General features: G+C 39.7%; 1 protein-coding gene across 4 annotated transcripts in view; it reads right to left on the bottom strand.

The window, feature by feature from the left end:
* The window catches only part of LOC140205864 (dual specificity testis-specific protein kinase 2-like), an 86,934-nt gene that overhangs the window by 16,729 nt on the left and 57,988 nt on the right, over positions 1–12,217 (bottom strand). For 3 of the 4 annotated variants that reach the window (XM_072273662.1, XM_072273664.1, XM_072273666.1), the window contains 4 exons: positions 9,811–9,895; positions 7,483–7,566; positions 6,724–6,810; positions 5,252–5,390 (listed from right to left, as the gene is read on the bottom strand). In XM_072273662.1, coding sequence (XP_072129763.1) covers positions 5,252–5,390; positions 6,724–6,810; positions 7,483–7,566; positions 9,811–9,895 — 395 coding nt within the window. The remainder of the gene's footprint in view (positions 1–5,251; positions 5,391–6,723; positions 6,811–7,482; positions 7,567–9,810; positions 9,896–12,217) is intronic. The other variant, XM_072273665.1, reaches the window with a different exon arrangement.

The raw sequence follows: 12,217 nt of genomic DNA, 5'->3' as shown, positions 1-12,217 counted from the left end.
AGTTACAGCGGCCAAGAATTCAGAAAGATGAGGCAGCAGCTTCAGCAGTGGTTAGCCTCATACATGAATGGGTCAACCCATTTGCAGAGAAGTAGAACCTCATTAGCATCTCTGCGGCAAAGGCAGCCCCCAAGGACATTGCCTCCGACCTGACGAAGGCATATGAGATTGGTGAGCAATGCTAAGCAACCTTCAAGGATGAGAGACTAGAGGAAGACCCACCAGCAAAGAAATTCCATGATCCAATGAAAACCAACAAGCTGAAAATATTCAGTGATATGTGTAAGAGAGAAGTGAAATCAAATGGGAGGGCAAACACGAGGAAATCTGCAGATGCTGGAATTTCAAGCATAAAAGTTGCTGGTGAATGCAGCAGGCCAGGCAGTGGTGGGGCTCATCAGCAAAAATGATGAAACTATGTACAGGGAGGAGGTCAAACACCTAGAGAGCTAGTGCAGGGATAACAACTTGATGCTTAATGTCACCAAAACCAAGGAGATGATCGTCGATTTCAGACGGCCTCAGCCTGAGCACACACCCCTCAGCATCAGCGGCTCCACAGTGGAGAGAGTGGAAAACATCAAGTTCCCTGGAGTGCAGATCTTGGACAATCTCATCTGGTCCAGGAACACCACTGGGATTGTGAAACGGGCCCAGCAGAGATTGCACTTTCTGAGGAGGCTTAAACAAACATCACTCCCCACTAACATCTTAACTACATTCTACAGAGGCATGGTTGAGAGTGTGCTGACCTTTTGCATCACAACCTGGTACTCCAGCTGCAGTGCTGTCGACAAAAGAGCCTTGCAGAGGGTGGTTAGGGGAGCAGAGAAGGTTATTGAGGTCTCCCTACCTTCTGTCCAAGACCTCTTTCAGAGTCAATGCCTCCAGAAGACATGGTACATCATTAAAGACCCCTCACACCCTCTCCATGAACTGTTTGTTCTTCTGCCATCAGGCAGAAACTAAAACCACAAGGCTACTAAACAGCTTCCTCCCACAGGCAGCCAGACTGCTAAATAGCTGCTCCACCTGACTCTGCTTTGGACACTATTAACTTGCACTGGACACTTATAACTGATTTTAACTGACATGTGGCTGTTGTGTTTTACTATTTACTGTTATGTTTATTATTTAGTGTTGTGTGTTATGTTATGATTGCACTGCCCCTGAGAAACGCTGTCTCATTCTGCCCTGCAGAGCTGATGTATGGTTAGAATGACAATAAAGTTTTTTGAATCTTGAATCTCTAGGAAGCAGTACAGTCGACGTTTCGGGGTACCTCTTCCTAGAGATGCTGCCTGGCCTACTGCGTTCACCAGCAACCTTTATGTGTGTTGCTTCAAATGGGAGGGCGATCATCTTGCAAGCAGACAGGTCTTGGTTTGGACGCATCATAGTGATGGCACAAGGGCGCAGTCTACGTATGGAGAATATCCTTTCTCATCCCCTTGGACCATTGCCCTGGGCCCTGTCCAAACCAGAAGGATCGCTGAAAAAGACAAATAAAGCTACTTTAGCCACAACCTTGCAGGAAAATGTAGCAGTAGAAGAGCAACTCCCAGGAAAATCTGCTACATTGGTTGATGGAATGAACTTGATCCAAAGAGTGAAAGGTGATCAAGTTTCAGAGATGTTGCCACAACAGTTCTGGGTATGGCTCTGAGAGAAGGCAGTCAGAGTAGCAGGATAGATGTTGTGTTTGACACATACAAGGAGAACTCTATCAAGAATAGTGAAGGATCTCTATGGGGTGAAGAGACTGGTCATGAGTTGCAAGGTATCACAGGCACACAGATGGTGAATGGAGGAAGGCAGAGTACAGAGCAAAGCTACAGGAGAAGATTCTGTGAATGACAAATGTTACAGAATCACATCTCAAGACAGTGAGGTGGTGTCAGCTCTTCAGTGTCAACAAGAAGCAGATGGCTGCCTACTTCTCCATGCTGCCCATGCCACAAGAGAGGGATACCAATCTGTAGTGATCTGCTCAGAAGACACAGATGTCTTTATCATGTCTTTAGCATTTTGTGACAAGACTGAAGCCCCATTGTTCCAGACATGTGGCACTAGAACCCGTACAAGGCCTGTAGACATCAGGAAGGTTGCTGCCACTGTTGGCATAGAGGTTCATAGGGCTCTCATCGGGTTGCACACATATACAGTATGTGACACTAAGTGCTTTTGCAGGCAAAGGGAAGACAAGTGCCCTAAAACTTCTGACCAGCAACAGGGAAACTCAGGACACATTCTTAGAGTTGGGTCAGGAATGGGACCTCTCCCCAGAACTGATGGACAAACTGGAGGCATTTACATGTCTCCTGTATGCCCCAAAAGCATCAACCATCAAGGTCAATGAGTTCAGATATCACCTTTTCTGTGCCAAAAAAGGTGAAATCGAAAGTCATCAACTCCCACCATGCAAGGATTGCTTAACAAAACATGTACAGCGAGCCAACTACCAGGCTGGTACAGTGCACTGCAAAAGTTTGGGCACCCCAGTCAAAATTTCTGTTACTGTGAATAGCTAAGCGAGTAAAAGATGAACTGATTTCCAAAAGGCATAAAGTTAAAGATGACACATTTCTTTAATATTTTAAGCAAGAAAACTTTATTTCCATCTTTTACAGTTTCAAAATAACAAAAAAGGAAAAGGGCCCAAAGCAAAAGTTTGGGCACCCTGCATAGCAGTATTTAGTAACACCCCCTTTGGCAAGGATCACGGCTTGTAAGCACTTTTTGTAGCCAGCTAAAAGTCTTTCAATTTTTGTTTGGGGGATTTTCGCCCATTCTTCCTTGCAAAAGGCTTCCAGTTCTGTGAGATTCTTGGGCCATCTTGCATGCACTGCTCTTTTGACGTCTATCCACAGATTCTCGATGATGTTTAGGTCAGGGGACTGTGAGGGCCATGGCAAAACCTTCAGCTTGCACCTCTTGAGGTCGTCCATTGTGGATTTTGAGGTGTGTTTAGGTTCATTTTCCTGTTGTAGAAGCCATCCTCTTTTCATCTTCAGCTTTTTTTTTTATTAAACAGACAGTGTGATGTTTGCTTCCAGAATTTGCTGGTATTTAATTGAATTCATTCTTCCCTCTACCAGTAAATGTTCCCTGTGCCACTGGCTGCAACACAGGCTCAAAGTATGATCGATCCACCCCCGTGCTTAACAGTTGGAGAGGGGTTCTTTTCATGAAATTCTGCACCCTTTTTTCTCCAAACATACCTTTGCTCATTGCGCCCAAAAAGTTCTATTTTAACTTCATCAGTCCACAGGACTGGTTTCTAAAATACATCAGGCTTGTTTAGATGTTCCTTTGAACCTTTTGAATAAAACCTTTTGGTTCTTTTTTGTTATTTTGAAACTGTAAAAAATGGAAATAAAAAAGTTTTCTTCCTTAAAATATTAAAGAAATGTGTTATCTTTAACTTTATGCCTTTTGGAAATCAGTTCGTCTTTTACTCACTTAGCTATTCACAGTTAACAGAAATTTTGACCGGGGTGCCCAAACTTTTGCATGCCACCGTATATGGAGAAAGTGTTTGGAGAAGAACCCACAAGTGCCAAGCCCTGTTGGCACAGGATGGAAGATGGAGAGAGAAGAGGAAGCTGAACAGTTCTCACAGTGTAGACTGGCAGACTGTGAGAACCAGGCATCCACCTCAGACAGTGTGGAAAGTTCAGATGAAAATGTGGAAAACGTGGAAGACTTGGAAAATTATGATTATTAATCATAAATTATGAAAATTATTATGATAAAGCTAGCACTGATGCAATGCTAACACATATTTTCTAACTCTAGAGATGTATACCTTGCCAAAAATCACTATGAGCATTATTCTCCTCAGATGGTACCGACCAACCCTACTGGCTCACGGACTAATATGCCTTAACTTCCTGGACTAGTCTGCCATACAGGACCTTGTCCAATGTCTAAGAGTCAACACGGACAATGTCTACCACCCAGTATTGAATTCTCTATACTCAAATTAGTGAGGCAGGATTTCCTTGCACAAAGCCATACTGGTTATACCTGAAACATTACCTTTCCAAATGTATTGCTTAGGATTTTCTCCAATAGTTTCCTACCGCTAAATGCAAGGTTCACATCAGCAAAGGAAAATGCAAGGTTCACATCAGCAAAGGAAAATGCAAGATAATTCAAAAGATAGGCACATGATGAGAAGAGAAGGGACAAGAGGGTAACCAGAATGAGGAACAGAAGCGAGGAGGGGGATTACTGTAAGAGAAAGAGATTACTGCAAGTTAGAGAAATCCATGTGCATACCATAAAGTTGGAGGCTACCCAGGTGGAATAAATATGAGGTGATTCACCTCCAGCCCAGGTTTGGCCTCATCAAAGCAATAGAGGGGATCATGGACAGATGTTAGAATAGGAATGGGAGGTCGAATTGAAATGGGTGGCCACCAGGGATCCTGCCACTTGTGGCAGACAGACTGAAGATGCTCAAGAAAACAGTCCACCAACCTGCATTGGGTCTCACCAATGGAGAGGAGCCTGCATTGACAGCACTGAATATAATAAATCACCCCAACAGACTCACAGGTGAAATATCATCTCATCTGGAAGGACTGTTGGAGGACCTGAATGAGGACAGAAGTGTAGCAGTGCATATACTATGTAATGCAGGGATAAGTACTAAGAAGGAGATTAGTGAGGACAAGTGGGCAAGGGAGTCATGTAGAAAGTGATCCCTAAGGAATGCAGATGGGGGTGAAGGGGAGGAAAATATATGCGGAGTGGTAGGATCCCACTAGAGATATCAGAAACTGAGAGAAGGGAATAGCATTGCTAATAGTAACAAGGTATAGAGAAGATAAGTATGAGAGTCAAAGGTTTGTAAGTTTCCAGTTCTGATGAAGGGTCTCTGCCTCAAAACACTGAACATTTATTCCCCTCCATAGGTGCTACCTGACTTTCTGGGTTCCAACAGCATTTTGTGTTGCTCAAGGTTCCAGCATATGCAGAATGTTTTGCATTTATAATTCAAGAGATGTTCATTTAAGAAAATAAACCATTTTGTGCATCCAAAAAAAATTTTATATATAATACTTGAAATCAACAAAACAATGTTGCTCTCTAATCACTCTCAACAGGGACAGTAAACATGACTTCAAGTGCATCATCTGCAGGTATCTAGCAGTTCCACCCTTCATTTACTTCATCCCCTGGAGACTAGGAAAGAAACAGAAGCTTTAATTTACAAGTCTGCTAATTAAAAAGGCATGCTTACTTTTTTGTAGGTTAATTGGCTTTGTCTCCATACTTTCTTCATTGTTAATGCTTCTATTTTCTTCTTCTTGTAGTTGTGATATAATGTGTTCTATCACATTTACTATTTCTGAGAAAGATGGGCGAAGCTTTGGATCCATCTGGAAAAATGTGCAGGTATTTTTTTCTTCATTTAATCATTGTTGTATTGCAATTTAAAGCATTCTATAAACAATATAATTTTATTTAAGCTATTTCACAGAGAAACCAGACAAAAAATGCTTAAAGCATTACTGCCGAAAATGGAGGATTTTCAACAAACAAGGTTGTGCTAGCAGTTATTTTAACTTTCCACGTGTTGACTGGGACTCCCATACTATAAAAGAACTGGGTGGTGTAGAGTTGTCAAATATGTTCAGGAAAGCTTCCACAAAACCATGAAACAAAAACTGAATTAAGCCATTTGGCCCATCGGGTCTGCTATGCCATTCAATCATGGCTGATTTCCTTAATCTATATATAGAGACCATAACTAGAGAGAGTGCAATACTGGATCTCCTATTACGGAACAAGACAGGGCAGGTGACAGAAGTGTGTGTCGAGGAACACTTTAGATGTAGTGATCACAATCCCATTAGTTTCAAGATAATTATGAAGGATACGACAGTCCTTGTGTTGAGATTCTGAATTGGAGAAAGACCGTTTGATGGCTTCACAAGAGTTCTGGCAGGTGTGGTTTGCAATAGGTTGTTTTCTGGCAAAAGTATGCTTGATAAGTGGGAGGCATTCAAAAGTGAAATTTTGAGAATAGAGTTTTTAATGATCCTGTTAGAATAAAAAACAAGGCTAACAGGTTTAGGGAGCCTTACTTTGAGGGGTATTGAGGCTCTGGTTAAGAAGGAGGTGCATAGCAAGTATAGGAAAGCAAGGAACAAATGAGTATTTTTCAAAATTCTACAAAATTTAGCTGCAAAGCTGCATATTCAAATTTTCAGAAACATGTACAACTTACTAAATTATTAAAAATTGTATTACTGCTGATTCAATAAATTACCTTTACCCATTTGCATTTGACCAAAAATAGTGTACAAACAAATGCCATGCCTTGCCTCAGTGATTTCAGAGCAAACCCACTAGCAAAATGAAACAATACACTGCTGTTGAGAGCAGGATGTCACAAAATAATTTTCAGATTGCCATGTTTAATTGTATACATGCAGACACCAGGAGCTGCTATCTAATGTTCCCAGTGATATCGAGTGCAATAGCCTCACCATTACCAAACAAACAATATTTAAGCTTTTATTTGTTTTTGTTTTTTTGTTTTTCTTCCATCTGTATGCAAGATCTAAAGAAAACGTTACATTTCCCCCCACTCTTGCCTTATCCAAAACTGAAAAACAACTGAGAGCAAATTTTTACTGGTGAAGATATTACCCTTCCATGTTGATAGGATTACATAGAAATAATTCACTCTGACTGCATTTTACTCACATTACAACAATTGAACGCAAGCTGAAGGAAGCTGGGTGGGCAATCCCCTACCATGTTCTGAAACGCATCATAATCTAATCCAAAATTCTAAATTTTGTGCAAAGAGAATGAGAAAAGAAAATTATTTATTAATTGTATCATGAGTACATATTTTAGCAGCATTATAATAGTATGAAGCATACATAATAAAAATAAATCTATGAATTTAAATTATGAATCTATTTTGGTTTGATATGAAACTAAAAACATGTTACTTATTCATATTGCATCTGTAACACCCAGTTTAATTGGCAGATACTTCCATCACTGAATTTGCTCAAATTGTGGGCAACTGATTTGAAAGAAATAATTTAAAATAGTTCCACATATAAAAGTAAACAGCCCTTTCTCATCTAAAGATTTCTTAAATAATTTTGTGAGCGCACAGAACCCAATGACAGAAGGTGATTTACCAGTTCCTCAGGGGCACGCACAGTCAAAAAAAGCCACACCATCATGCAAAGAATTTATAAATATAAATTTGGAATATCAGATAAATTGTTAAAATGTACCAAATTGTTTACAAGATAATCACGTTAGGAAACAGCATTCCTTTTAGAATATTGACCTACATATATGACCACACCAAATTAAATACATTTTTTTAAAACTATGCATCTACACATTTTTTTTTAAATGATGCATTAATCAGTAATACAATTTAGTTTGTTAAACCACAAATTTTTCCTTATCTTTTCAAAAGCAAAGCAAATTTCTCACCACTGTTCGAGGGAGATAGTCAGGGTCAGCTTGCACCCGAGCTATAATTTCACACATAATAATACCATATGAAAATACATCAGCCTGTCATTAGATAAGAAACAGTGTTAGGAACTATGGCCATCCAACTAGAAAAGTTATTTATTAAAATTCAAAGAATAACTATGTAATGATAAGGAGTTTCATGTTCTCAGGATCCCCCAAAGTACTTCACATGAAAATTTTTATAGTTACTGTTATTCAGGCAAAGACTAATACCAGATCACATATAGCACCATTGCAAAAAAATAATAAAAGTCAATTATTATTTTGGTGATATTGATAGTGGAAAAGAATACCTGAACTCCCTTTCACGCTTCCAAATCACTTTCGAACACATTACCTGATGCACTAACATCAAATACTGCAGCATACCCAGTATAGCATAGAGGAATTTCTACCCCAAACACCATGAGGCAGACTTCCTTTTACTTCAAGTAGTATTGGCAATGTTCCAAAGAGACCCCAACTCCCCATCCTGACTCAGATGTTTAATGGATCTAACCATGTTGACTGTTTAAGTCATCTAGGAACATCTGACAGCCACAAAATAGTCACAAAAAAATGTAATATTGGAAATATTTCTGTCTCAAGTATTACATTCAGAACATCCAGCAAAGAAGTTGCAAGGAGACATGATTACAGCTTCCTTAAATTTTTTTTTAAAATAACTGCAAATGGGCTATTTTTCCCAGAGCTTGGTTTTCAACATAACAGTTTCTGAAGCTCATTTGTCTGTTTCAACAAAATCACAGTTTTAAAATTTCTCAACAGTTCAGTCATTAAAAATGTTGCCAAATAAATTCTACGCCACTTGTTTTTAATTGGATATATAAAAAGCAATAATCTTAAAACACACTGGTAACTAGCCAGAAAGATAAAAACATCAGATACAAGAACACTGAAACACAAGGTGTTGAAATAAAAGTAGGCTTTTTTGTCAATCGTCACTGCTCAATCATGCAGCAAAATCATGTTTCATCTTTTATCTCTGCACCATTTCCTGAACTGGTCCCATATCCTGTAATATTTCAAAATCAATCCACCTACATCTTGAATGTTCAATGTCTTGAATCCCCATCGTCCTCTTCAGTTCAAAATACCAAGATTCACTACCCTCTCGGGGTAAACAAACAACATCTCAGTTGTCAATAATAAACTACAGCTATAATAATAGAAACTATAGTTCTGACCCACTCAGGAAAAATATTAACTCTTGTGCCTATTCAATTATTTGGTATTGTGAGGAGAAGATGGCAGCACGACGCAGCGCGCAGCGGCCACTCCGGTGAATGATATCTGTCATCTGTCAAGTAGGGTGCCGTGCACAATCCTGATCTGATGGAGACAGATGTGAGAGCACAGAGGAACATCTGGAGAAACTTCTGAAATGCCTTCTTCGTTGCCGCTGCTACTGTGTGATCCAGAATCTCCGGAGGCGAAGGCCCCCCGAGTCCTCGGCGGCCGGGGCGGAGTCAAAGCGCTCGGCAGAGATGGTGCTCGGTGTCAGAGGGCTAGTTGGAGGCTCAAGTTTTCGGACGGACTCAGAGTTGGCTGTGGTTGGGTGCTCCCAATGCATTGGCAGTTGTCGGTGCCTGGAGGTTTATGGCAGGGAGTGTTTCTCCTTTTTGCCGCCTGCTATTGGGAACTATCGTGAGTCGATCGGAACTTTGAGACTTTTTTTTACCGTGCCCATGGTCTGCTCTTTATCAAATTATGGAATTGCTTTGCACTGCTGTAACTATATGTTATAATTATGTGGTCTTTTCAGTGTTAGTCTTTGGTTTGTCCTTTTTTTGTGATATCACTCTGGAGGAACATTGTATCATTCCTTAATCCGTGCATTTCTAAATGACAATAAACGAGGACTGAGTGTCCTCATAATCTAATCTAATTACTTCCTTCAGGATAAATAAAGTTTTATTTTATCTTAATCCATCAAGTCCCATAACAATCCAGCACCTATCAATGAGATTACTTCTCATTCTTCTGAACAAAGGACAATTTTGCATCAATATACTTGATCAATATCTGTCCTTGTAGGACAGATCTAGCAGGCCAATTCAGCCCAACCCCAAAATAAGCACAATCCTGAAAATGTGTAAATGAAATACATTTTTTGCTCAGTGATCACTGCCAGATTCACTAAAAATACCAAGGCAACAAATACCAAGTACAACAAAGTGTATTTTAAAAAAATACATTGAAACTGGAAAAGTAGAAATGACAAACAGAAAATTAGGCATGTAAATTAATTTTCCCCAAGTCTCTGATAAGGAGAACACAAACCTTTTCATTATAGGGCTCACTGCGTAGCACTTCTGGAGCCATCCAAAATGGTGATCCAACCACCGATAGCCTTTCTGTAGTCTCACTTTTGAGATGAAAACCACATGGATTAGTACTTGTGTAAATAGGGGGAAAACTGCTCTTGTTCAGTTAGTATAGCATTGAGAAGCTAGTGGACCAGAAATTGAATTTAAATGCATGACATTTGGACAAAATATATTTTTTTTACAATGTAACCATATCAACCAAAATTATCAAGATTGCATGCTTATACGCATTACCTAATCTGTTGCAGATCACCATTTGGCAAAGTTGCATCATAATCATGATTACCTATCAATTGCACTCATAATACCCACTAGTTATCTTAACACCAATTTGGGATCGCCTTTTTTCCAAATAAACTAAGCCCAACTTCCATGGGTTACTCTACATCACAATCTCTACAAGAAATTGACTTAATATAACCAGTGACTATACAATTCTACTGATCTCACTCAATTCAGAATCCTCCCACTTTGGTGACATACCAAGTCTCCTCCAAAGACTCAAGCAAATTTCTGAAGATATATCATAGAAAGCATTCCATTTTCCTCACCACCTGGTACTGCACTGGATCAAAAAAAGACTGAAGAGGGTTGTAAACTCAGCCAATTCCATCATGGACACTAGCCTCCCCAGCATCAAGGACATCTTCAAAAGGCAATGCCTCAAGAAAGGAGCATCCATCATGAAGCACCCTCACCATCCAGCACATGCTCTCTTCCCATTACTACCATCAATGAGGTGGTATGGAACCTAAAGACACACACTCCATGTTTTAGGAAAAGCTTCTTCTCTTCAACTACTTCTGTCACTCTTCACCTTTGCTATCAGATTTCTGAATAGTCCATGAAGCCTTCCTAACTATTTGGCTCTCTTTTTGCAGCTAATTTTTATATATTTTGTTTTCATAATTTTAAGCATTTTTTATGTATTGCACAGTGGTTCTGAGGCAAAACTGTTGGTGTTCAAACAACATCACATGATAATAGTCAAATGATACTAGGCATCTCTCCAGTAACTCTGAACCTGATTGACAACAAAAATATGTATAAATTGCTTGCATTACTGCTTCATGTGTCACCACCTTATACTTGCTGGATCGTGGAACTATAGTATAAGCTATCCTAGAGATGAAGTGATTTCAGAGGGTTAGCAAGTGAGCACAAGTATTTATTTTCTTTAAAAGGGAAACCAAAAATATCACCATGCTTAAAAAGTTGAAGATAAAATTACTGAACAGAATTGCAAGTTTTAAGTATTAGATTTCCTAGAGGCAGCTAATATGGAAAGTGAAACTATCAACAATTGAATAATATGCCATTAAAGTACAGTTTTCACAGAAAAGATGATTAGTATATAGAATACAGGAAGAAGACTTATCACTGTGTGCAGCCTGTAGCAGCTTGATTTAGGACCAATTGGATAGTCCCTTTTCACAGCTCTCATGGCGAATCAGTACAATACCCCTCCACCCATCTTCATATTGTCTACAAACTTTGCGACAAAGCCATCAATTCCACCATCCAAATCATTGACATATAACTAAAAAGAAATGGTCCCAACATAGACTCTTGTGGAACACCACTAGTCACTGGCAGCCAACCGGAAAAGGCTCCCTTAATTCCCAATCTTTGCCTCCTGCCAATCAGCCAATGCTTTATCCATGCTAGTATCTTTCCTCCAATACACTGGAATCATAACTTGTTAAGCAGCCTCATGTGTGGCCCTTGTCAAAGGCCTTCTGAAAATCTAAGTACACATCATCACCCAATTCTCCTTCATCTTACTTATTATTTCTTCACAGAATTCCAACAGATTTGTCATCCAAGATTTTCCCTTGAGGAAACCATGCTGACTACAGCTTATTTTATCATGTGCCTTCAAGTACCCCCGAAACCATATCCTTAACAATCAACTCCACATCTTCCCAACCACTGAGGTCAAACTAACATGCCTATAATTTCCTTTCTTCTGCCTCGCTATTTGAAGAGTGGAGTGATATTTGCAATCTTCCAGTCCTCCAGAACCACTGCAAAATCTAGTGAGTCTGAAACGTCGACTGTACTCTTTTCCATAGACGCTGCCTGGCCTGCTGAGTTCCTCCAGTATTTTGTTTATGTTGCTTGTATCCTTCACCATAGGTTGTTACATGCTTGTCTCTGGATTCTTTCTTGGACCCAGGCACTAATTGCATGAGAACAAAAGACCAAAGCATTTATCTTTCCGTGCTTGTGGATTGAACCCCTATTTATTAAGACACCTTTCGCTCAGTTCTAGGGACTTCAAAGATGCCTAGGTGAGTTCCCATCACAAGTCCTGATGAAGGGTCTTGGACTGAAACATCGACTGTTTACTATTTTCC

The sequence above is a fragment of the Mobula birostris genome, chromosome 12 (assembly GCF_030028105.1).
Source record: "Mobula birostris isolate sMobBir1 chromosome 12, sMobBir1.hap1, whole genome shotgun sequence".
NCBI classification, from domain to species: domain Eukaryota; kingdom Metazoa; phylum Chordata; class Chondrichthyes; order Myliobatiformes; family Myliobatidae; genus Mobula; species Mobula birostris.
This window is presented reverse-complemented; position numbering and strand designations above follow the sequence as displayed.